Below are 27,930 nucleotides of genomic sequence, written 5' to 3'. Positions count from 1 at the left end.
CAGTTAGACATGACGCGAACGCGTCGACACTCATCACAACTCCGCGATGCGGGTCGAGCCGCCGGTCAGTTCGGTTCTGTGCGCAGCCCGTTAAGCGTCGGTGTCTGGATCCAGCCGTCCGTCCATGAGAAGCGCAGCAGCGGCGCTGTTTCCGTGTGTTATCGCGGTGCTGCTTCACTGGTTCGGCTGGACGGACAGAACTGCGCTCCTGTTGGGTTTCGGCTCCGCAGGTACCGCTCAACTTTTACCGCGACTCTTACTTTCTATTATTCTATTCCGTCTGTTATTTTTAGGCATGACAGTTTGTGTTGAATAGAAAGTGTGTTGGTGTGACCTCTGCATTCGACAGATCCTGGATGCATTGAGTGGATAATAGGACAATTAATGCATATATATCTTAATTAACGTTACTGCGTTCTTATGACGCTACAGATGCACATAGATGCATATAGTATAGATATATGAATGCTCATTTTATTTAGAACATTAATACTGAATGTATAAATATAATGCATATCAATTCTATTAGAAAAAATAATGCATATAAAACAGATGCTAACTGCATATATTAACTTTTGCTCGTTTTATATTGATTAATTACTGTGTGTGTGTATATATATATATATATATATATATACACACACACACACATATATATATATATATATATATATATATATATATATATATATGTGTGTGTGTGTGTTTTTATATATAATGTTGTTCCATACACTGAGCATAAATGGTATCTATCTATCTATCTATCTATCTAATGTATAAAATATTAATGTTCAGTGCACAACTTTAATGCATGTTCTATGAATTATCAATCCATAAAATATACTTTTTGCTTAGTGCATTAATGCTCAATTCAGAAAATATATATATATATAAAGTATTGCACATTTTATTTAGAACAATTACTACTAATATATAATATTAAAAGTTACATATGCATTAATGGTTTATACATATCTGTCTACTATAATGCATAAATTATTAATGTTTTAATGCATAAGGAACTTTAATGCTAAATGCATGTAGAACATGAATGATCAATGCCTGAAAACATTCATTAATGCTCAATTCTTACAGAAAAATCAATGATGCTGAGATCAGTGCTCAATTAATACTGCTTAATGCATAATATAATGTATATAGACCATTCATGTTCAATGCATATAGAACTTTAATGTTGACTGCATGTAAAACTTGAATGATCAGTGTATACAAACATTAAAAATCCGTGCATATCACTTTAATATTCCATAACGGCTTGCATCAGTTGACTTATAATATCAGTAATGGTCATTTCTGAGGGGGTTGAGATGTGCACATCACTGGCATTAGTGTGCTGTGCTGATCAGGATTGAAGATTGAAGATTTGACAGTCGTATACAATAGAAGAATGTGTGTAGAAAGTGTCTGAGATGTCACTGAACAAAGGCACAGATGCACATTACACTCTTACTCTGATGTTTGTCACACATGGTGAAATAGGACACAAGTGACAATCCATTAGGGGATACAAAGGGCCGCCGCTGCCAGGGACTTTCATCTCCCTGCATCATCTGTTCTGTGTTTCAGCTTCAACCTGCCAGAATGCTTTTTGCATGTTTCAGACATTTGCAGTGTTGGAGAATATCATCTGGCGGTGCTGATTATTGTATTTCTGTTAAATATTGTATTGCTAGACAACCAGAAGGCTGTGCATGAGGTGTTGGTGGGCGTTTTGTCGGCACGGCATCATTATGACCTCCGGCAGGCCATAAGAGACACATGGCTGGGGTACATCAAACAGCACCCTCACTTCCAGAACCGGTCGGTACCGCAGACACACACTGTCAATCTTTTGATTTTTGCCTCATTAAAGCTTTCGGTTCACACATTGATTTACTGTAGAAGATCAGACTAGATAATTGACTGCTTGATCTGAGGGTTTTGGTTTGTTTGTTTTGGCCTACAACTTTATAGAAAAATCCTTATAAATATTCCACATTTTAATATTCTTCAGCAAATGTGCATTAAAATAGGTCAAATATGATTTAATGTACGACTCGCAGCCAAACGCTGCTGCTAGTCAATTTTGCACAGTTTTATTATGAATAAATGAAGATGTTTGAAAGTATGCTGCATGTGCTCATAAAAAACTGCAGTATTATATGTAGGATGTTTGAAGGCCACAGCATATTGAGCAAAAAGAATATAACGTTTATTTCCAAGGGACAGAGAGTGGGTGGAAAATGGTGAAAAACTCAAATGTGACTCTTTTTTTTTTTTTTTGCAGCAAAAAAGTACTATATATGACGGGTCATTTTTTTTTTTGTCCAAAGGCCTTAGTAATATTAATAAAAAACAAAGATATGACATCCAAAGTATGTACAACTAGATCTCTTTTATTGAATCCAAAAGGTTTTAATTATATTTTGCTTCATATTAAAGATTTTGAAGTGTCAAAAGGTCATTCGGTTTAACCGTCCAACCGTACATTTGTGATTAAAATATCTTATTAATGTAATAAATGTATATATTTTTTATTCTGGCATGATTTTATAACATCATATATCAACATAGTGCAAAAGTATATTAAAATTATGTGTAGAAGTCGTTGCTTTGTAATGAGAAACAATGTCCGGAAAAATGAATTTCATTGATGTCATTCGGAGTAACCAATATAAAGGGACCATTTTGGATCAAGTCATGTGGTCAGTATCATGTGACAGGATGTGACATCATTCAGACACCTGCAAAGGATCACATGGTCATGAAGCAAAGTAACTAACTCTCTCTTAACTATTTGATAAATTCATGTTTTCTCTTGATCATACGCATGTCCCGAAACATCAGGTCATTCGGTGCAACCGCTATAAAACATGGAAAATGTTGGAATATTTTAAAAACTTGAACTAAATATAAAATGTTTGATTGTCCTTTTGCTAGATGTCAGCCTGTTAGCATTGATTGAAAATATCGTCATTCGGTAAAACCAAATTTTTGGTTAAACCGAATGACTTTTTTGGTGACAAATTTTGTCCATCTTGTAAAAATGACAAAGCAGTGTTAATTGATTATAAAAACCACATGATCTCATTGTTAACACTTAATAAAACTTATATTTATATCTCCATTATGTTTTTTTTACTTTTAAAAACCTTATTCGTCAATGATCCATATATATAATTAACCCTTTATGCATTGCTTTTTCAAAAGGTGACACTTAGGAATATATAATCCACTTTATATTTAAAATTCTATATATCATGACAGTTACTTTTGCTGGAAAAAAATGTTTTTATGTTTAATAATTTGTGTTTTTAATAAGGTAATTGTATTCATGTTTTAGCTACTTAATTTGTAATTATGTTTAATAACCACGTGCTTATGCCTATTGGTTAATCCAGTCAGTGAATGAAAAGCTTAACAAATCACAATTGGAAATCTGATTTGAATATTTTCTCTTTTTATTTGAAAATCAATGCAAAAGATCAGATGATTCATAACAAATAGAGGTGTTTCACAGTACCTGAAAACCATACTTGAAAATGATATACAGTGAAAATGACTCCGTTACAAGTTTCCAATATTACTTGAGTAGAAGTCTTAGAATATCTGATTTGAAGTATTTACTCATATTAAATATAGACTTAAAGATGCACTAGTCCTCAGCACCAAAGAGAAGAGCGTTCACGTGTTTATTTTCAAGCTTTGAAGTACAACTGAGCACCTCAATATTGCAATAAATGAAGGTCGACAGAACAGTCTGCAAACACTCAAGTGCTCAAAAAGGACATAAGTAAACCAATATCCTTCAAAATAAAGGTCTCTTCAGTATGACGGATAAAATAATGTAAAGTGAATCAGCGGCAGCAGACTCTAAATTCTGAAAAGCCTCAGTAAACTAGCCGACACGCGCATCTGTGATGCACATCAGTGGAGCTCTGTGTTAATGCGGCAGGTCGTGATGCTGCCTGGCAACCGTGAGCAATTAAATTACACTTGTCGTTACACGCTTGGTAGTGTTGCACTAGCTAGTTGGTGTAAAAAATGAGGGATTGGTGTATTGATGTTGTCTATTACTTGATTTGAAAGGGTGATGGTGAAATTCATCATCGGTGAACATGGCTGTGCCGTTCCGGAGGAGGACCGTGAAGATCCGTATTCCTGCTCTCTTCTGAACCTCACTGAGACAGGTGAATTCATCTTATAAACAGCACTCGTATTAACGCACAATCCCTGGGTTTTGTGAGGCTTGTGTAATGTCACTTTGCTCTAGTTGTACTTTACCATTCTGCGTTTTTAAAAAGGTGCTTTTCTGCCTCGTTTCCTCCCTTTGATACTGGACTTTTTCATTTCATAGACCCCCTACTCGCACATACATCTGTACTCCTCGCGGTATGTGGTCCCAAATCATAGCGTACACTTCTAAATTCTCTTCTAAATAGTCAGCATGTTTTGGCTTCCAGCTGATTTCATTGGAACATCCTGTAATAGCATTTTGCTTCTAACTTCCATTCTGCATTTTTATGATTTAGCCACATCTTCATGGTCAGTTAGAGGAAAATATAAATATGGATATATAAAAAATATAAAATATAAAAATACTTTTTAGTGAAAATTCCTAAAAATCAAACTTCCCAGATTTGATAGTGAAAATTCAAAAAATTCATTTAAATTCAAAAAATTAATTAATTATTAAGATTAAAGATTTAAATTATCAATTTAAAAAATATATTTTTTAAATTCAAAGTACTATTATTATTTTAAAGTGAAAATTCCTCAAATTCACCCCCCCCCCCCCCCCCCCAAATTGGAAAGTGAAAATTCCTCAAATTCAAATGTATTTTTTTTTTTTTTTTTCAAATTTGAATGTGAAAATTCCAAAAATTCAAACTTGTTTTTTTTTAATTATTTTATTGGAAAGTGAAAATTCCTAAAATTCAAATGTATTTTTTTTTTCATATTTGAATGTGAAAATTCCAAAAATTCAAACATATTTTTCCCAAATTTGAAAGTGAAAATTCCAAAAATTCAAACTTGGTTTTTTTTATTATTTTATTGGAAAGTGAAAATTCCTAAAATTCAAATGTATTTTTTTTTTCATATTTGAATGTGAAAATTCCAAAAATTCAAACATATTTTCCCCAAATTTGAAAGTGAACATTCCAAAAATTCAAACTTGTTTTTTTTTTTTATTTTATTGGAAAGTGAAAATTCCTAAAATTCAAATGTATTTTTTTTTTTTCATATTTGAATGTGAAAATTCCAAAATTTTCAAACATATTTTTCCCAAATTTGAAAGTGAACATTCCAAAAATTCAAACTTGTTTTTTTTTTTATTATTTTATTGGAAAGTGAAAATTCCTAAAATTCAAATGTATTTTTTTTTTTCATATTTGAATGTGAAAATTCAAAAAATTCAAACATATTTTTCCCAAATTTGAAAGTGAAAATTCAAAAAATTCAAATGTATTTTTTTTTTCAAATTTGAATGTGATAATTCCAAAAATTCAGTCTTTTTTTAGTGAAAATTCCTAAAATTCAAACATAATTTTCCCAAATTACAAAGTGTTTTTTCCCAAATATTCAAACTGTTTTTTTTTATTTTTTTTTATTTAAAAGTGAAAATTCAGAAAATTCTAACTTATTTTTTTCTAATTTGAAAGTTAAAATTCTGAATTTATATTTTTATTTATCTGTGGAACACAAAGGAGAGTTCTTGAAGAATTTTAAAAGTAACAGCCTATGGAATGATATTCCTGTATGTCAAACATTAGAGCATGTGTAAATGTAAACCAATGATATGTTAGTCACTTTGAATAAAAGCATCTGCCAAATGCATAGATGTAAATGATGATGGAGAATAAATTCTGACTTGTGTGAAGATGATTATTTTAGCATCTAGTTGCTGTAAGATGGCAGCAGATCGACTCACAGGTGTGTTAAAACCGTCTCAACTTCAAGCTGCAGCTCAATTTTGACTTTGTTTCTGAAGAGCGTGACTCTTTTGGTGACTGCTGAAGCGTTATGCTAATGAGCCCTTTTACTGTGTGAGAATCTCCTGTGTGGCTCTAAAAGCTTTTCCTGATGGCTGTTCAACACACATCTGCGCGCTTCTGCCTCTCGTCTGCGCCGCCTTTAATTGGCTTTTGTCTCAAGGACGAGGGAAGCGGTGAGTCTGGTGCTCGGAGAAGCTGGAACGAGCGGCCCGTTTCTCTATTAACGACTGTGTTCTTCCAATTGATCTCCTGGGTAATAAATGGACGCTTTCTAATTAAGCCGAGCAGACGAGTCTCTTAAAGTGCTGATGTTTGGATTATTGTGCAGCGGCGTGTGAAAACACTCCGTCTGTGGAGGAGTCCACGTCTGCCTTCATCTTTAACCCTTCGTTAATGAACCCGTTAGTTTGTTTAATGGTTGTGTCGTCACAGGACAAAATTAATGTGCTTTTGCATTTAATCAAAACTATGAAATAACAAATGAAAGTGTGAAAATTATGTTATGACCATAAAAGCCATTCATTGGTCCACTTCATGAGGTGCATTCTGGGATGCTTTTAAACGCTAATGAAAGAGGAACATGTGTGATGATGCTTTTCCATCACTGTTCACTACAACACATTAAAAATGAACCAGTAATATGAACCATAATAATAATAATAATAATAACAATAATAACAATAAAAATAATAATAACAAAAGTAATAATTATTATATTGTTATTATTATTAATTATATTTTAATTTTATTTTATATAAATATTCTATTATTATTAATATTAATAGAAATGATTTACATTATTTAATTAAAAATAATTGAATAATATTGTATAATTTAATAATATATGAATTATTATTAGCAGTATTATTTTATATGTAATTTTAAATGCAATTTTTATTACTAATTCATAACAATTATTAACAACAATAATAAAGCTTATGATTATTAATATATATTAACAACAATATTTTATTTAAAATATAAATTAATAATAATAGTATAATTATTACTACTAGAGAAATTTAAATTAAAATATGATTGATTAATAAAATACGTTATTATTATTAAAAATATTTTTATTATTTCATTTAAAATCATTTAATTTATTACTATTATTTTTATATGTTAATTTAAATGCAATTTTTATTATAATTAATAATAATAACAATTACTATCATTAACAACAACAATAATACAACTTTTTAATATTATCAACAACAATAATAATAATATTTAAATTAAAATATAAATGAATAATAATAGTATAATTATTACTATTAGAGAAAATATTTAAATTAAAATATAATTGATGAATAAGTTATTATTATTACATTTTATTTGTATTTCATTTAAAATCATTATTTACTTTTACTATTATTATTGTATTATTATTATTATTATTGTTAATTTAAATGCAATTTTTATTACAATTAATAACTATTATTATTATTAACAACAATAATACAACTTATATTAACAACAACAACAACAATAATATTTAAAATATAAATGAATAATAGTCTAATTATTACTGTTAGAGAAATTATTTAAAGTAAAATTGTATTATTATTAAAGTCCCTATTTTATTATTATTAATAAATATTATTATAAGTTATTAAAAATGTTATTTATAAAATGTGTTTTATTTTTATTATTTAATTTATTACTATTATTATTTTAATTTAAATGCTAGTTTTATTATAAGTAATAATAATAACAGTTATTAACAACAATAATAAAACGTATTATTATTAATATTAACATCAACAATAATATTTAATATTTAAATTAAAATATAAATTAATAATAATAGTATAATTATTGCTATTAGAGAAATTATTTCAATTTAAATATAATTGATTAATAACAGGTTATTATTTTTATTATTAAAAATGTTATTTATACTATATATATATATATATATATATATATATATATATATATATATATATATATATATCTATCTATCAATCATTACTATTACAATTATTTTTATTATTAATAATTAAATTTTTCTAAAGAATTGACATTGGCCTGCTAAAGTACTCTCAGGTGTTCAAGCAGAGCCCTTGAGTGATTCAGTTGACCTGATTCCTGAACTCTGTCTTCAGTTGCCGGGCAGGAAATGGCCATATTGAGTGTTCCTGACAGCTCCGAGCTGGTGCCGTCCGACGTCTCCGCGGTCAGCCTGGACTTTAAGGTCCTTCATTCTGTGGTCATCACCCAGCTGGGCGTCTTTCCCAACGGTCCACGACACGACTTCAGGGGCAACATCACCGTGCGTCTGTTCCAGGTGGACCAAGAGGTACGACAAACTCAGTCTGTAGTGTGTCAGTGATGTTACTGCTATTGTTTTGGCAGTTTCAAAGGTTTAGTGCTCAATGCAAATGCACTTATATAATGTCTTCTAGGTCGTGGTGTCTTTCATTATGCGTGTTGTTGTTTATGTTTTATGAAGAACCTGGCTGTGTTTTCTCCCTCTTAAATGTTTCCCTGACCTGATCCGAACAGACCTGTGACCCATTTTTGGGTCTCGACCCACCAGATGCTGTAAAATATGCATAGAACAGTCATCTTGCATTACACTCTTTCAGATTCTCAGATTGCACTTTGTAAAGTCACTCAATTTGTTCTTGCCACTGGAGTAACCTAAAATATCCTGCTGGCTTTTTAAGGTGAGTTTTCATCATCCCTGCGAGACATTACTCATTTATTTGATAAATGTACTAGAGATGTACTCTCACGGAGATGGGGGAAGGAGACGGTACCGTGCAACACAAGTCAAAAGACGTATCGTTCATTCCGACAGGCTGTAGAGATAAATGCGTGGAGAGCAAATTCAATAAAGTCTTCTCTATCAGCGCGGCTGGAATTGGATGGCTTTGATTGTGGAGTCTCTCTGATCTTCGATGAGCGCAGAGGTCGACGGAGATGCGTGATGCAATCACACGCCGCGATTTAACACAATTTAATACATTTCCACGCTTTGTCGAAGTCAACAGACTAACATACGAGAGCCGCTGGTGATAGACTCTTTAAAAGATGGTGAATGAGAGGACAGAAATCAACATTAGTCGTATTCTGATTGTGTTTTACCAATACGTCCAATAATCAATCGTGCTGCGTATGTTTTCTCATTAAAAAATGCAACGTGAATTCTGAACCTGACTTCATCCAATGTTCAGATTTTGTACTAGAAATGTATGCAAATTAGTGCATTTTAAGTAAATAATGCCTCATTTGCATATTTAAATAAATAAATAAATAATTTTAAATAATTTTAGAAAACTGGGGAAGTGTGGTGAAAACCATTAGTTATTTTTTACCCTCTTCACTTGCAGTGTCTCGCCTGAATTGATATAATTAATACTGTTCCGTGTTCATATAATAATATTTGAGTTTGAGTACTAAGAAATTCTGCTTTTTCTCTATTTTTAACATAAAATGGCAGCAAGAGTTGTGGGTTTTTCCAGCTATTGACACTATTATGTCCAGGGGTTTATTTTCATTAAAACTAAGAGATTTCAGTTCATTTTTTTTTTTTTTTTTTTTTTTTTTGGCTATATGAAGGTCACATTAAAACTTTATATATTTTAAATCATGCCTTTGCAGTTGCTACCTGTAAAATGCCTTTTATATTATTGTTTAGTTTTGTCTCTCATCCAAGGCTCAGATGTTCACTCTTAAAACATGAAAGTCTATAATAATTAGAGATGCACTGATATATCGGCCAATAAAAGCAAATTTTCAATTTGAATTTACCTCGGCATAGTTGAATAACAAGAGTTCAGTACATGGAAATGACATACATTGAGTTTCAAACTCCATTGTTTCCTCCTTCTTATATAAATCTCATTTGTTTAAAAGACCTCCGAAGAACAGGCGAATCTCAACATAACACCGACTGTTACGTAACAGTCGGGATCATTAATATGTACGACCCCAATATTTGCATATGCCAGCCCATGTTCAAGGCATTACACAAGGGCAGCCAGTATTAACGTCTGGATCTGTGCACAGCTGAATCATCAGACTAGGTAAGCAAGCAAGAACAATAGCGAAAAATGGCAGATGGAGCAATAATAACTGACATGATCCATGATAACATGATATTTTTAGTGATATTTGTAAATTGTCTTTCTAAATGTTTCGTTAGCATATTGCTAATGTACTGTTAAATGTGGTTAAAGTTACCATCGTTTCTTACTGTATTCACGGAGACAAGAGCCGTCGTTATTTTCATTATTAAACACTTGCAGTCTGTATAATTCATAAACACAACTTCATTCTTTATAAATCTCTCCAACAGTGTGTAATGTTAGCTTTAGCCATGGAGCACTATCAAACTCATTCAGAATCAAATGTAAACATCAAAATAAATACTATACTCACATGATCCGAAGCATGCATGATGAACATCTTGTAAAGATCCATTTGAGGGTTATATTAGGTGTGTGAACTTAATGCACTGTATAACTGCACTTAAAGTCGAGAGTTCGGAGGGCAGGGAGCGAGAGATTTAAAGGGGCCGCAGCCTGAATCGGCGCATATTTAATGATGCCCCAAAATAGGCAGTTAAAAAAATTAATAAAAAAAATCTATGGGGTATTTTGAGCTGAAACTTCACAGACACATTCAGGCGACACCTTAGACTTATATTACATCTTGTGAAAAGACGTTCTACGGCACCTTTTAAAAACAGCTGATAGTCAGGGCCGATATATCCTGTCAATCAACAGAGGGCAGGAAAATGCACTGAATTTGTGCTTTGTGTAAAGTGTGCCTGATGAAGATCATACGATCGAAACATTGCTAATAAAGAACTTTTTTACTGTTTTGCAAGTTGATAGTGGGGGATTTTCCTGTTTTTTCGTCTTTTTTCCTACGCACCCGTCTATGACCTACAGGTGTGAGACGCTAACTGATCATTGCTTTGTGTAAAGAAAATGCGAAGAAACCAGTATGATGTTCAATATTAATAGTAATTATATGTATTCAGAAAGTTAAGAAATATTAATTTAATCTTCAGAATTTAGTTAGTGTTGTGTTTGTTTATAACTGATACCACTTACTCTGAAACAAGTTGATGAAATGAAGAGAATAAAGTTTTTTGCATTTCTTTCAAAATATAATGATTAATTATTAATTATAATGAAATGGAGGTAAAAGGAGGTATAAAAGGCAGAACCCCCAAACTATCGGTATCGGTATCAGCAGATATCACTCTGAATAATCAGCTATCGATGGAGAAATTTAGTATTGTTGCATCTCTAATAATTATATTTTAAAATAGAACAATTTTAGTAAAAAAAATTAAAAAGTGAAATTAACAATTTCAATATTTATTATTTTATTTTTAGATTTCCAAATATATAAATATGTTTTATTTATTTATATATCAAAAAAGGTTTTTTTTTAATCAGTTGTCAAATTCTGAATATTATTTGCATGCATAAAATAGCCTTAACAAGACAAATAAATCCTAAAATATTAAGACTGCTACATAATTTTTTGTATTGATTATAAACACAAATAAGAGTGTAAACAGTGACAAAAAGCATAGATAAATACAGTGTGTACCAATATTAATAAAATCAAAATACAAAACTGATTAAAAAACATAATTTTTAAATGCGTGATGGAAATGACAAAACATGAATATGAAAATATGAACATTGATCATAAAAGTATAATTCTATTTTAAAATGTAACATGATCATCTTAAATAAAAAATACAAAAGAGTGAAATGAACCATTTCAATATGTATTAACATTTTCAGATTTGCACTATATATATGATTTATTTATTTATTTGTTTGTTTTAACAAAAAAAAAGTGAGTTTTTTTTGGCAGCGGGGAAAATATTTTCTTAGCGATGTGCTATTTACACCAGGTGAACATAGCGATAGATTATATTTACATCATGCAAAAGTATCCGTTCTTTGCTATAAGAGTTAATAGTAAATAGATGCTATCTATACTTTATATTGGCAGATCTCAGTATTTTTGTACATTAACAGGATGCAAAAATATCATAGAGTGTAAATGATTATATTTATTAAAATTATTAAATGGATGCTGTCTTATTGGAAGAATAAAACCCTCCCTAACCCTAACCCTACCCAATAAACACTTTTAGTATTATTAAATACTCGCTTGCAGTTTATTTCCACTTTTAGAACATTATTTTCATTTTTATTGAAAATAAAAGGTGGATTCAAACCCGCGTCAATCACGTTACAAGCCAGAACTGTGAGCCTTACGCTCTACTGCTGCGCCACTGAAGACAGTGAATCCCGGCAGTCTTTTTTTAAAACGTAAGTGGCCCAACCAGACATTGGTGGGCGGAGCTAGTGTAAATAGCATTTGCCAACAAGGGTCACTATTATTGTAAATAGACACTCCGTCTTTTCTTTTAGTTGTCAAATTATGCAAAAAATGTAAGAATATTATTTATGTGCATTTAGGATATATAAAAAAGCCTTAACCCATTATAATCTTAATGTCATTACCACCATTACCAATTTCAAAGTAAATACATAATGTGTGGTGTGATGTGATGTGATGGAAATGAAAAGGTTGTAAACATCTGAAGGCCGGTGAGGATGCAGAAATCACATATTGACTTGTGCATGTCACAGTTTATTCTGAGAGTGTCGCCCTTTGCAGCTGTGCAAATATAGTCTGTGTTGTTTCTTTTGACACATTTACACTGGTGTGTGTGTGTGTGTTTTCAGGAGGCGGTGGTGAGCGCTCGCTTCAGCACGCTGAGTTCAGGATCACGTGTGGGTGGGATGTTTTACAAGCCTGTGGAGCAGTTCATTCTACCCAAGGTGACACGTTCAGTCATCATTCACACCAGCATTCATAGAAAACCACCTACGTTAAGATCTGAGGAGGGGATAATGTGCATCCAGCAAAGTAACATCTTTTATTTTCCAACTGGAAGTATATTATCCCACTTATTACACGGCTACTTGCACATAAGTAAATAATTAGACACTAAATAATGATTTTAGTTAAAAGGGACCTCTTATGCCTGTATCACAAGATGTAATATAAGTCTCTGGTGTCTCCAGAATGTGTCTGTGAAGTTTCAGCTCAAAATCCCCCACAGATCATTTATTATAGCTTGTCAAATTTGCCCCTATTTGGGTGTGAGCAAAAACACGCCATTTTTGTGTGTGTCCCTTTAAATGCAAATGAGCTGCTGCTCCCGCCCCCTTTCCAGAAGAGGGCGGAGCTTTAACAGCTCAACTACAACAAAGCTGGAGAATCTCACACAGCCAAAATGACGAAAGTGTTCAGCCTTACATTGTTCAAACCGGAGTCGACACTGATGGAGAGACTCAGGAAGAAGTTACAACTTTTAGACGTTTCTGAATGGTTAGTGGATAAATTTATGTAGTTGCTGTGGAGTTGAATCAACTCATCCACTAGCATGTGACTATCATGTTCATCTTTTGTGCATAAAATGCACAAAATGACGGCGTAAAATGACGGCATGTCAACAACACTCTACTACAACAACTCTTCCTCTTCTCTAAAGCAGCCCAACATGGCCCCGCCCCCTTTGTTGTGTATTCTCGGGGGCGGAGTTTATGTAAATTTTGGGGTTTGTGATGTCACTAACCCAGGAAGAAGCTCGTTGTAGTCCCTACCAGCCGTTTGTTGTAGTCCTTAAACAGAAAATATCTCCCTTTGCATTGAACTTTGAGCGCCGTAACTTTGCAGATGTTGTTTATGATCAAACAGCAACATTACACACTAACTAAAGTTAAAAAAAATCAAATCATAATCAAGGATTCCTTTAAAATATTTAATTAGCTCATTAAATTAACAGTTCCTAGCAAGCAACTCTGACCCCAGGTGAACAAACAAGTTTAAGGCCAATTATCACACAGCTTTCACTACATAAATAGTGAAATATTGATTTGAAACGACACAGTTTTGAAGTCTTATTTATAATCCATTACAGTTCTAGAGACAAGACGAACACTTCAACTGTCTTACTGTAGGCCTACAATTAATACTGAAGTCCTCCTGTTAGATTTTACAGTAAATACATTCAATAACTGAGGCTGCGTTTGAATGAAGCATCCATCCACGCTGTGATACGAGAGACATGAAAGAAGCGCCTCAAATACCTGGATACAGCGTTGCTATTGATAAACAACTGACCGCAGAATGTTGCGACTGACCAATCAGAATCAAGCATTTCTGAATCGCAAGTGGTGTAATTAGCAGGTGCTGCTGCTGTCACGCTGATCACGTCAGACGTGTGGTTTGAGTCTCTCTGGTCCTCATCTGCAGGGTTTTGAGGGAACTCTTCTGTGGGAGGCTCAGGATTCGAGCGGCCTGATGTCTGTCAACACATCAGCGGTGCATCTGAATAACGGCGGAGGGGTTCTCAAGTTTGGATCTGTGAGAGCAACATCTTCCTTTCATTTGAATGTACTATGAGGCTGTTCTGGAGGGGTTTGTATTGGCCCAGATCAAGAGTCTCTGTGATATTGAGTCCATCTTTCAACCCCTCAGTTTAATAGTTCTTCTTTTCATCAGTATGAGGTTATTCTGTGTTTTTCTTCAGATTGAAGAGGGCACGTTGCCTCACAGGAGCGCTTTGGGCTTCCCTGGTTTAGCTGGAGGATTCACTTTTTCAGTATACGGTACGTCGAGGTGAACTGTGTTGTGTTTTGTGTCATTCAGCCTTGTGTTTTGATGATTAATAAATTGATGGATGGATTGTGATGTAGTGAATAATAAAATATTATTAGAATTTAAAAGAGCTGTTTTCTATGTGAATATATGTTAAACTGTAATTTATTCCTGTGATCAAAGCTGAATTTCAGCATCATTACTCCAGTCTTCAGTGTCACATGATCCTTCAGAAATCATTCTAATATGATGATTTGATGCTCAAGAAACATTTCTGATTATTATCAATGTTGAAAACGGTTGTGCTGCTTCAGATTTTAGTGGAAACCGTTAAAAAATTTATTTTCCAGGATTCTTTTATAAATAAAAAAAATAAAAATCTTTTGTAACATTATGTCTTTACATTCACTTTTGATCAATTTAATGTCCTTGCATTACATCTTTGTATTTTCAGCCTTTTGACTTTATATTCAATATATTTCATATTTATTTGCTCTGAAATTGTTTAAAGAGTGAATTATTTTCAGTCAGAGGAACCAATTAAACAGTCAGTGTAACTGTAGCTGTATGATGCAAGAAATTAAACAGTAAAAACTAGTTAAAATAATCAAGGCATGATATCTACAGTTTTTCAGTAAATGAACAGTGAAGAATCATATTTAATCATTTAAATTCATAGGCACCAATATAAAAAGCAGTCATATTGGATATTCATGTTAATAAATTCATATATATGAGCAATATCACACTCGTAGCCGTGCGATATGGCTGTATATCAGCACGGCTGTGATTCGGCCATAGGTAATCACAGAGTGTTCATATACAGCCATATCGCTCGGCTACGAGTGTAATATTGCGTTTATACAACAGTTCGACGGCACGAGTGTGTAAATAAATAACAACAGATTGTCTTTTAAAACCCTCTTTTGTGAGGAACTACTTCCTTCCGACACGGATTATATCTCAATTTGACATTTTAACAGTTGAGCCCAAGATCCGTTACTAATTCTAAAACGTCACTTTAGAACTCGTAACGATGGAACGTTGAGTCGCTTCATTGAAACACACTGTATTATGAGAGAAATATTGACTGAGTGAGTGTATTACCTGCATCTAGCTGATATTCTTCAGATCAATCTTATATTCATAATCACAAAATCAGTTTGAATGTCCGCTGAGGAAAGCGATATCTTTGTCCTTTTAACATTTAAGACATTCCCATGACAGCCCTAGTCAATGCATTGTCAGTTGTCTCATAATATTTTTTGTCCTTGTTTCGTTGTTTCAGTCATTTTCAATATAAAAGTCTTTGCAACTGACTCACTCATAAAGATAGTCTTTGCTGCCATCTAATGGCATATTAATGAAACTTTCAATGAAATCGAAATCACTAACAGACTCTTTCTCATTACCAAAAAATACAGCATTTTATTTATATAAAACATTATTTTTTGAACAACAATATTTAAATGAACAACAATAGCCATTATAACAGTATAAGAAGTAGGCGTTGAGCTCACGTATATATATATATATATATATATATATATAGTGTAACCATCTCCCTTTAAATAGGTAGAAGAATAATTTATGCAATTTTATATTTATTTGAAAGAATTAAAAGAGCAGTTTCATGTCTATCCATTGATCTGGGATTTCAACAGTAATCAGTCATAAGTAATGCAATACTTTTTAGAGAATCTAATCTAATTACACTGTTGAAGATGTTGTAGTAGTACTTTTTTTAGAGTAACTTACCCAGCCCGTCCATCTGTCAACTAGTCATCCATCCATGTGTTTCACCACATTGCTGTATGTTTCTCTGTCTCTCGTCTCAGATGTGGAGGTGTTGTCTGAGCTCTTGCGTGGGCGAGCAGGAAGGCAGCGGAGCCGTGCCGCCCAGCTGAGAGAGGAGGACCAGGCCCTGCGGGACGAGAGCCTCGCACACGGAGACATGGTGTTTGTGGACGTGGTGGACACGTACAGGAACGTGCCTTTAAAACTGCTGCAGTTTTATAAATGGTTAGTGCATTACCCAATCACCTCCCAGACCTCGTTCTCCGGGTAAATACAGTAAATCTGACTCTTGTCTTTGTCTGTCTTTGAGTAAAAGCTGAGCTGCAGAGTTCAGGGTTTTTAGTGAAGCGTGTAAATTCCCCACGGGTACAGGTCGGTGGGAAACGCTGACTTCAACCTGCTGCTCAAGACGGATGATGATTGCTATATCGACGTGGACGCCGTCCTGCTGAAGACCGACCGCAAACGGCTCGCTCAGAGCAGCCTGTGGTGGGGAAAGTGAGTCTGAGTCTTTCTGAGACACGATTCCACGTAATTCATTAGAAGAGAAGGATATGCAGAGAAATTAGAGTGACCAGAATGAGTTATGGTGATTAAATAAAATTGGTGAAAATAAACACTTTAAACTGATATCACAATTGATTTCATAATTGATTGTGTGTGTCTGTGTGTATATACACTACCAGTCTAAAGTTTGGAAACATTACTATTTTTAATGTTTTTGAACAAAGTCTCTTCTGCTCATTAAGGCTGCATTTATTTCATAATAAATACAGAAAAAACAATAATATTGTGAGATATTATTACAATTTAAAATTATGGTTTTCTATTTTAATATACTTTAAAATATAATTTATTTCTGTGATGCAAATCTGAATTTTCAGCATCATTACTCCAGTCTTCAGTGTCACATGATCCTTCAGAAATCATTCTGATATGATGATTTGATACTCAGTTATTATCAATGTTGGAAACAGTTGTATTGCTTAATATTTTTTGGGAAACTGTGATACTTTTTTCAGAATTCATTGATGAATAAAAGGTTAAAAAGAACAGCATTTATTCAAAATAGAAATACTTTCTAACAATATAAATCTTCACTATCACTTTTTATCAATTTAACACATCCGTGCTGAATAAATGTATTAATTTCTTTCAAAAGAAAGAAAAAAAAAATTACCGACCCCAAACTTTTGAACGGTAGTGTATATTGTTACAAAAGATTTTTTACAAAAGATATTTTTTTAACTTTTTATTCATCAAAGAGTCCTGAAAAAGTATCACAGGTTATAAAATAATATTAAGCAGCACAACTGTTTCCAACATTGATAATAAATCATCATATTAGAATGATTTCTGAAGGATCATGTGACACTGAAGACTGGAGTAATGATCCTGAAAATTCAGCTTTGATCACAGGAATAAATTATATTTTAAAGTATATTTACATAGAAAACGTCTCGGTTATGTATGTAACCCTCGTTCCCTGAAGGAGGGAACGAATTGGGATATCGCTAGAGAGCCCTATCAGCTTCGAGTGAACTAAAACAAGCCAATGGAATTGGCGTGCGATATTTGCATAATGCGCACCGCCTCCGACAGGTGTATATAAATAGGAAGCAGATGCAATCGCACTCTGTTTTTCGCTGAGGAGACAACTGGTGTCCGCACAACAGCGAGGGTACAGAAACTGTGGCGACGGGACGTACGTCTCCGTTCCCTCCTTCAGGGAACGAGGGTTACAAGTGCAAGCTCTAGCCACCCGTCGCACCAATTGGGACGGTGAAGGGGGCGAGCTTACGCCGAGAGAGTCTACTGCTGTTCCGACATACCCACTAAGTAAACTAGACTACACTGGGGAAGCGAACCCGTAGGGGACGCTGTGGAGGCCACTACCTACCCAATGGGGGAGGAGTTTACGTGGAGAATACACATATGGACTGGCCCGGGGGGCAGTACGCATATGGAGTCCCTGGGATGGCTCCACCTGGGTAGGGGGAGACTCATCTGACAGGTGACAGCAGAGCTGGCTCTGCTAAGGGAAAGACACGGACTCGCCGTAGGGAGTTTTAAACCGTGGACAATTACACATATGGGACCGCTCACGTAGAGGAGTCACGACATATGGAACCCAGCCAACAGACAACGTCAGGGACGGATGTTGGCCTGGCATCAGACACTCCGCAATGTCCGAGCCGAAGGGGGAGGCGGAGGAACTCGACAGGGTTCGCCAAGTGGGGAACACGACTGGAGTCAATAGATGCACGTATCCGGCCCAGGGGGCGGGAATGGCATTGCAAGCCGACACTTAGAGCGGGTTCAACGCGTCTACCGGCTAGTGGAAGCGAGTACACGGGAAGATACCGGCTCTACACGTAGGCTATAGAATCTAGCGAATGTGTTAGGTGTCGCCCAGCCCGCAGCTCTACAGATATCTGTCAGCGAGGCGCCATGAGCCAACACCCAGGAAGAGGCCACTCCTCTGGTGGAGTGGGCTCTCAACCCAAGCGGACAAGGCACGCCTTGGGAATCGTACGCCAAGGTGATGGCATCCACTATCCAGTGGGCCATCCTCTGCTTGGAGACAGCCTTTCCCTTCTGCTGGCCTCCGTAACAGACGAAGAGCTGATCTGAGGTCCTGAAGCTTTGCGTTCTGTCCACGTACACACGCAGAGCGCGGACGGGACAGAGCAAAGCTAGGGCTGGGTCTGCCTCCTCCGAGGGCAGCGCTTGCAGGTTCACTACCTGATCTCAGAAGGGAGTGGTAGGAACCTTGGGCACATATCCGGGCCGGGGTCTCAGGATGACCTGAGAGTCACCGGGCCCGAATTCTAGGCACGATTCGTCGACCGAAAATGCGTGCAGATCCCCTACCCTCTTAAGCGAAGCCAGTGCAACCAGGAGGACGGTCTAGAGAGACAGTACTTTTAACTCGACTGACTGCAGAGGCTCGAAGGGATGACCCCGGAGAGATGTAAGAACCAGGGTCAGATCCCAAGAGGGTATGGAGGAAGGGCGAGAAGGATTCAGTCTCCTCGCCCCCCTCAGGAACCTGACGATCAGATCGTGTTTCCCCAGGGACTTACCCTCAACTGCATGGTGATGTGCAGCGATAGTGGCGACATACACCTTGAGGGTGGAGGGAGACAGCCTTTGCTCCAAGCCCTCTTGCAGGAAGGAAAGCACAGATCTGACCGAGCATGATCGGGGGTCCTCTCAGCGAGAGGAGCACCATTCAACGAACAGGTTCCACTTCAGCGCATAGAGGCTCCTCGTGGAAGGAGCTCTAGCGGAAGTGATGGTGTCTACGACCGCTTGCGGGAGATCACTCAGAACCTCCGCATCCCATCCAGGGACCACACGTGGAGGTTCCACAGGTCGGGACGCGGGTGCCATAGGGTGCCCTGTCTCTGAGTCAGGAGGTCCTTCCTCAGAGGAATCGGCCAATGAGGGGCTGTCGTGAGGAGCATCAGGTCCGAAAACCAGGTCCGAGTGGGCCAATACGGAGCCACTAACAAGACCTGCTCCTCGTCCTCCCTGACCTTGCACAGGAGCTGTGCGAGAAGGCTCACTGGGGGAAACGCATATTTGCGCAGACCCGGGGGCCAGCTGTGTGCCAGGGCATCCGTGCCGAGCGTGCCGCCGGTCAGGGAATAGAACCACTGGCAGTAGGCAGTTTCTGGGGAGGCAAACAGGTCTACCTGGGCCTCGCCGAAGTGCTGCCAGATCAGCTGGACCACCTGGGGATGGAGCCGCCACTCGCCCGCAAGTGGAGGCTGCCGTGACAGCTCGTCGGCTGCACGGTTGAGCACACCTGGGACATGAATGGCACGAAGCGACCTCAGATGCTTCTGACTCCATAACGAGATGGGGGGCGAGTTGCGACATGCGACGGGAGCGTAGACCACCTTGATGGTTGATGTACGCAACGGCCGCAGTGCTGTCCGAGCGGACCAGTACGTGCTTGTCTGACAGCAGCTTCTTGAAGTGGCCCAGTGCAAGACGTACTGCTAGCAACTCCAGGCAATTGATATGCCAATGCAGTTGAGGCCCCGTCCACAGACCCGACACTGCATGCCCGTTGTACGTGGCCCCCCATCCGGTGGCAGAGGCATCTGTGGAGACCACAGCGTGCCTGGACACCTGTTCCAGGGGCACTCCTGCCTGCAGGAACGAGGGGTCCGACCACCGGATGAGGGTGCAACGGCAGCTCGGTGTCACGGGGACACAGAGCGTACCGCGCTGCCACGCCCATCTCAGGACCCGGCCGCGGAGCCAGTGTTGAAGCGGCCTCATATGGAGCAATCTGAGCGGCGTGACCGCGGCTGCAGATACCATATGACCCAGGAGCCTCTGAAAAAGTTTCAGTGGGGCCGCTGTCCTGCGCTTGAGCGTACTCAGGCAGGTCAACACCGACTGGACGCGCTCCTCGGTGAGGCGCGCAGTCCGGGCGACCGAGTCTAGCTCGAGACCGAGATAAGAGATCCTCTGCCCGGGGGTGAGTTTGCTCTTGTCCCAGTTGACCCGAAGACCCAACCGGCTGAGGTGAGCTAGAACCATGTCCCTGTGTTCGCACAACTGCTCTCGCGAGCTGGCCAGGATCAACCAGTCGTCGAGATAGTTGAGAATATGAACGCCTTGTTCCTTGAGGGGAACGATGGCCGCCTCCGCAACCTTCGTGAAGACGCGGGGTGACAGGGCCAGCCCGAAGGGTAGGACTTTGTACTGATATGCTCGACCCTCGAACGCAAACCGTAGGAAGGCTCTGAGGCGAGGCAGAATCAAGACATGAAAGTACGCGTCCTTCAGGTCGATCGCTGCAAACCAATCCTGGGGACGGACGCATTCGAAAATGCGCTTCTGCGTGAGCATCTTGAACGGCAACTTGTGAAGGTACCGGCTCAGGACGCGCAGATCCAGGATTGGTCGTAGCCCACCGCCCTTTTTGGTACAATGAAGTAGGGGCTGTAAAACCCCGACTTCATATCGGCTGGAGGGACCGGCTCGATTGCATCCTTCGCCAGGAGGACAGCAATCTCCGCCCGGAGAACAGGTGCATTGTCCAGTAACACCTGAGTGTAGTGGACACCCCTGAAAACCGGGGGACGCCGGGCGAACTGAATCGCATAGCCGAGTCTGATGGTACGAATGAACCAGCTGGACGGGCTGGGGAGCGCTATCCACGCTTCCAGACACCAAGCCAGCGGGACCAAAGGCACCACAGACGCACCGGGTGTGGGGCAGCGAGGCAGAGTACGGGGACCCGACTCGGACGGCATGGAAGCGGCGCGGAGTGTGGTCAGACTCTGCGAGGCAGCAGTGCGTATGGGAGACGGCGCACGGGGCGCGGCCTGCACCATCACACTGCCACCTGCTGGCGATGTGAGGGGGGCTGCGCGTGACAAGGCAGGGCCTCGCACGTTGACAGCCGCCAGCAGAGTACGGGGACCCGACTCGGACGGCATGGAAGCGGCCCGGAGTGTGGTCAGACTCTGCGAGGTAGCAGTGTGAATGGGAGACGGCACATGGGGTGCGGCCTGAACCACCACACTGGAACCTGGATGGTGAAGTGAGAGAGGGCTGAGAGCGGCAAGGCGGGGCCTTGCACACTACCAGCCACACCCTCTTGGGACCTGGAGGATCAGATAACAGTTCTATTCGTGGGTACCGCTGGACTCCGGAGAGCCAGCGGCGGAACAGACCAGAATTCTCCACCCGGCCCTCCTCCGGGGAAAGAACTGTTTACTTCAGCTTCAGGTCGCCATATCCCCAGGACCGCCTCCTGCTAACCAACTGGGTTGGCTGCGGGGGGAGCGGGCTGGGTTTTAGGCCAGCTTGTGAGATGAGTGCGTCGAGAAAGTGTACTTTGACAACGACACATCCCAGCAAGACTAGCCAGGGGTGTTTCCGGACCACCACAGTGGACATTGTCTGGCCAGGGGCCTGCGCTATGACCTGGGTCATGCATAGCTCAACCCTGACTCAGAACTACCCACTGCAGGGCAGAGGTTGTGTGCCCGTAGCACTGCCACCCCACCCTAAAGGGTAGTGAGAGAGAAAAAAACTTGTAATGCAGATTATGGCCCCTTTGGCGTACCATATTTGATACCAAAGAGGCTACAAACTGCCAAGTTTTTCCATGCACGTCCGGGCTAAGACAGGGGCGGGGCAAGGCGAGTATGCGTCACACAATGCCCCCAGGGGCCCGGGAAAGCATGGTTGTCAAGTCTGAATCTGATTCAGCATGAGCACATCACAACTGTGGGACGCTCAGCATCATCTTCATGTTCAGAGCCCAACAATACTGTCTCCAATGTAGCAGTCGACATCTGATCCTCTGCTGGAGCCCAGACTAAGACGCTAGGTCCCTCATGAGAAGGACCAGCAATCCAAGCAGAAGCTACCAGCCATGCTGGACAGTGAACGTGGCCGTCCAACTGGACGACACACGGCGCACTGGGCGCCGACGTGGCCATGTTGTACTAAACATGAACCACCCACAGACATAGTCACAGCATGTTTGCGATGCACTAGAGGAGTGGGGGGCCCACGGAGAATGACTCGGCGGGTATAGCCCCACTGTGATCCTCTGGTCACCCAGGCTTATTAACCAAAGTAGTATTTTTCTGATTCAGAAAAATAAACTAGATCGGGGAATAAGTGAGGGGACTCCACCTCATTAAAGGCGCTCGAGTCTCGACCGTGCATCTAGAGCGCCAGACAACGCGCAGGGTTGCCATGGCAACGCGCGCTGTCAGCCGGCAGCTCGACGGCACACAGTGCGCTGAACGCTCAAGCCCTTACGAGAAAGGCGAGACAAACAACGCGCCGATGTGGGCATATTCTCATAAGAGAATATGAACCACCCACAAACACAGTCTCAGCACGCTAAGCAGACATGAGAGAAAGTGATTGTGGCCGTCAATGAGGATAGGAAACGACCGCCTCCAGAAACGCACAGACAGAATGACGTCTTGAAAAAGACGCAGTGTCTGTCTGTGAAGCTCTTTTAGAAGGGGAAGAGTCAGCTCTCTCGTGCTGAAGCACACAGGGAGTGATGTGATGTGTTCGGGTACACCACTCCCCGAACACACCGGGAGGAACCAGCCCAAATCGCAACATACAACTGTGTTTTATATGGGAATTCAGTTGCTGTTAAAACAGCAGTTGAGAGCTTAAGCTCAGGCTCCCCGGGAAGCTCGCGACCTCGCTGTTGTGCCTTAACGCCAACACAAACAGACGCTGAATCTCCAAGGCTGTTTAGTTTCACTCTTGTGAAGTCTGAAGCTGGACACCAACTGTTGGCTCCGAAACGAAAGACAGAGTGCGATTTGCATCTGCTTCCTATTTATATACACCTGTCGGAGGCGGTGCGCATTATGCAAATATCGCACGCCAATTCCATTGGCTTGTTTTAGTTCACTCAAAGCTGATAGGGCTCTCTAGCGATATCCCAATTCGTCGGTCACTACTGACGTACGTCGAACGTGACCGACTGAAAGGGAACCATAATTTTAAATTGTAATAATATTTCACAAAGCCTTAATGAGCATAAGAGACTTCGTTCAGAAACATTAAAAATAGCAATGTTTCCAAACTTTTGACTGGTAGTGTATATGCTTTTCAGAAGTTTTTTAAGATTTTTACTAATTAATACTTTTATTTAACAAGGATGCATTCAATTGTTTAAAAGTGACAGTAAACGCATTGATAAAGTAACAAAAGCTCTCTTGATTTGTGTGTCATTAATGAGTTAATGGACCGTGTTCTTCAGTTTCAGGCAGAATTGGGCTGTCGATCGTGTCGGTAAGTGGCAGGAACTGGAGTATGCGAGTCCTGCGTATCCGGCCTTCGCCTGCGGGTCTGGATATGTGGTGTCCAGGGATCTGGTGGAGTGGCTGGCCAGCAACGCTGAACATCTGAAAGCCTACCAGGTGCCGTCTTCTTCAGCAGTGCTGGAAATGATGCTTGATTTCCAACAGATCAAAATGTGTTTTCGTGACCTTCTTCAAAATTCAAAGGGATTGCTTTTTAGAATTACCCAGCATGCAGCTACATTATGATAAAGAAACAGAATAAACAGAAATCCATAATGACAAAGACATGCGTGACCGCATTAGCAGCCTGTTCATCTGATCTCTTGAAATCAATGCTTGCAGATATGTCTGTAACGATTTCATTCGCTCTAAATATCACGCGTTTGTTCTGGACATCGAGTCTCTGATCTGTTTGTCACTATTACAAAGCTACTGAACCAAGAGAAATGCTGCTAAAAGGGGTTATCTGGGGTTAAATTCATTCAGATTATGTATAGAGTATATATTTACAATGTTTTTCAGCATGTAAATACATGTTTTTACAGGGAGAAGATGTGAGCATGGGCATTTGGATGGCTGCCGTGGGGCCTCGCAAATATCAGGTTAAAAAGACATTCATTTTCAGCTGCACGCCTAAAATAAACATTAATATATGTATAATTACATTACATAAAATTATTAAATTCATTTTTTTAGTTGCATACCTTCAGAAACCAACTACTGCCTTAATATAATATATCAATAATATAATAAATCGTTATATAAATTATGTGTGTGTGTGTGTGTGTGTGTGTGTATAATATAATATAATATAATATAATATAATATATTATATTATATTATATTATATACAGTGCTTCCCACAAGTTTGAAATAGCCGGGTGTAAAATCCTCCTATTATCCACGGCACAAAAATAACAGCAAATAAACAAAAAAACAACAAAAAACAACAAATAATATGTGATTTTTAGCAGTATTTATTTTAATTAATTTTAACTACATAGCCTACTATTACATTTAATTACATACTAATATTATGCATTTTTATGCACTGCAAATTGGGCAAAATTACAGCATTTAAATGGAGTTCTCCTTGCTTTTTCATATAGTGTCTCTCAGTAAATGGGACTAATTTTTACCAGTAAAATTTATATAATGAATAATATACATGTCAAATAATGTTCTTAGTCTTTTCTTCCTGTGGGGGAGACTACAATACATTTCTATGAATTAAATGGAAATCAAATTAAATACAATTTATTGTGTAACCAAAATACTAATAATGCCCAGAAGGAAAAAAAAAAAACTTATAGTGTGACTTTTAATTATAAACAAGCCCGAAATACACAGGGACTCTTATTTTGAAATGTCTATACAGTTGCGAGCTGATCCTTCAGATGAGAGAGATAAAACGTGTACTCTTACAACCGTCTAAAACATATTATATAAAGGCCATAAAGTAGATATGTGATATATTTAATAAATAAATTAGACATTGTAATAATTCATCAACTTGAGTTCATTAGCAATCACTTGGCATAAATCTGCGCTTTTCATTGATTGAGAATCACTTTGAAGCAGTCCCGCCCACGTAGGGTGAGGGGAGATTTTCCACTAGTTAATCGATCGCGGATGGTTTCATTATCTTGGGCAGATAGAAAATTATAAGAGGATAAAAATAATAAAAGCATAAATGTATCTCCAAATATACTTGGGCGGCCGTTAATATACCTGGGCGGCCCACCCAAGTAAAGTCTATGTGTGGGAAGCACTGACTGAGATATAATACATATAGTATCAAACTGATTTTGTGATTTTTTTTTTTTTATATATATATATATATATATATATATAATGTATATGTATCACAAAATCAGTTTGAATGTCCGCTGAGGAAAGCTTTATCTTTGTCTTTGTCCTTTTAACATTTAAGAGGATTTCCCATGTCTTGTAAGATGTTGTTTAAAGTAAAAACAACATCCTTGTTTCCATGTTTCAGTCAATTTCAATATAAAAGTCTTTGCGACTGACTGACTCACTCATAAAGACAGTCTTTGCCGCCATCTAATGTCGTATTAATGTAACTTTGACTGAAGTCAAATTCACTAACGGACTCTTTCTCGATACCAAAAATACTGCATTTTTTAAATATAAAATATTATTTATTGAACAATAATATTTAAATTAACAACAATAGCGATTATAACAGTATAAGAAGTAAAATAGGACATAAACACAAGCAAACAGTTCAGTCAAATGTACAAAAGCAGCGCTCTAGTTAGTACAGGATTTTCAATGTAAATAAAGTTATGAAACTTAATATAGCCCTTAAGCCAAACCTATTAGCTCTGGAACAAGATTAATAAGAGCAAAGATTGCCAGTTTGACATACCTAAAATGAATTATACCTCATGTTTAAACACTATCTACATAAGAGCCAGCGGGAAATTCCTGAAGCACTGGCCGAGATGAAGCTGTTCTCGGCGGGTACTCGAGCACTGAACGGTCGCTGACGAAAACGTCTAAACAAATTTTCAAATAGTTGCTATGTTTACATATAAATCGCATATCTGAGGTCTAAACAACTGCATTTTTCCCTAAAAATATTAATTTTTCATGTCATGTGTGATGCTTTGGCAGTGTTGTATGTAAACACAATCATGCCTATAAAGTACTTTAAAGCTGATATGACTGTAAATTCTGCTTTTATGGGGCCGAACACAAATCGCTTGTTGATGTCGAGAGGGGATTAGCGTGTGTCCTGCAGCACAGAATTACACTGGAGATTTGTGCAGCAGTTAAGTTTTTGTCATTCTTGTATTTTTGCAGCTCATATGAATAACTGGATAAAAATATCTGGCAAATTCAATTCAAACTCAAAGCGACGTGCATTGCATTAAAGGTCTATTTTGGATCAGTTCATGCATTCCCTGGGAATCAAACCGTGACATTGATGTTGCTACCAGAGTGTTATAGGATTAGATGGGATCTAATGTGTGTGTTATTCAGGATTCAGGCTGGCTGTGTGAGAAGGAGTGTTACGTGGACATGCTGTCGTCCCCACAGCATTCGGCTCAGGAGCTGCGCTCGCTTTGGGACCGGAAGAGGAAGTGCGGCGATCCCTGCGGCTGCGCCTGGAGTGAACACTGACACGTGACAGACGTCCTGCATGTTTCACAATCAGCACTTGACTGATGGCTTGGAGATTTCTGTGTCAGTACGAGACACTAATAATGTTCACTTGTCCTTTATAAGCCTGGTCTGTTATTGGTCACACACTGGCTTTGTAGATCCACCACAAGACGTCACATAAATACAGGGTTTGTGAATTGTCAGGGCAGCTTTCCTGTTCTTTATCTTGTCACGTGTCTTTCTGTCACTTTGCATTCTTTATTGCTGCAAGTTTTCAAAATCGCCAAACACGCAAGCCCTTTTCACTGCTTTTAACTGAGCTGGAGGCCAAAATTGTTACACTGAAATGTTCATTTATGAACAATAAAAATTGCAACAGGATGCAACTGTGTGTTTTTGTGACGACAAATCGGCATAGAGCAACTTCTCAAGGCAAGACAAACTAGATACTTCCCTAGTTGATTACTTACATTGAGAATCGCAAACCTTTGTATTATAAGTTTTCTGAAATGTTATATTTAAATATGCAA

General features: G+C 38.5%; 1 protein-coding gene across 2 annotated transcripts; it reads left to right on the top strand.

The window, feature by feature from the left end:
- b3galnt2 (beta-1,3-N-acetylgalactosaminyltransferase 2) lies at nt 1-27,781 on the top strand. 2 transcript variants are annotated; one of them, XM_048203961.1, is made up of 12 exons: nt 1-230; nt 1,695-1,788; nt 4,090-4,190; nt 8,108-8,301; nt 12,734-12,829; nt 14,310-14,420; nt 14,587-14,665; nt 16,493-16,676; nt 16,824-16,949; nt 24,226-24,385; nt 24,814-24,870; nt 27,278-27,781. In XM_048203961.1, exons 1-12 carry the CDS (start codon nt 125-127, stop codon nt 27,416-27,418), a joined length of 1,449 nt encoding a protein of 482 aa, XP_048059918.1. In that variant the 5' UTR covers nt 1-124; the 3' UTR covers nt 27,419-27,781. The 2 variants fall into 2 exon arrangements, with proteins under 2 accessions (XP_048059918.1, XP_048059917.1); XM_048203960.1 differs by having other exon boundaries at nt 2-230; nt 1,695-1,821.
- The last annotated feature ends 149 nt before the right edge of the window (nt 27,782-27,930 follow it).

Source organism: Megalobrama amblycephala, linkage group LG10 (assembly GCF_018812025.1).
Source record: "Megalobrama amblycephala isolate DHTTF-2021 linkage group LG10, ASM1881202v1, whole genome shotgun sequence".
In the NCBI taxonomy this organism is placed as follows: Eukaryota; Metazoa; Chordata; class Actinopteri; order Cypriniformes; family Xenocyprididae; genus Megalobrama; species Megalobrama amblycephala.
Note: the sequence above shows the minus strand (reverse complement) of the source record. Positions and strands in the feature narration are given on the sequence as shown.

Coding starts and splice junctions, on each gene's coding strand:
- b3galnt2 (XM_048203960.1), top strand. CDS start 125: ATGAGAAGCGCAGCAGCGGCGCTGTTTCCGTGTGTTATCGCGGTGCTG. Junction 14,421..14,586: donor GGGTTCTCAAGTTTGGATCT/GTGAGAGCAACA, acceptor GTTTTTCTTCAG/ATTGAAGAGGGCACGTTGCC. Junction 24,871..27,277: donor TGGGGCCTCGCAAATATCAG/GTTAAAAAGACA, acceptor TGTGTTATTCAG/GATTCAGGCTGGCTGTGTGA.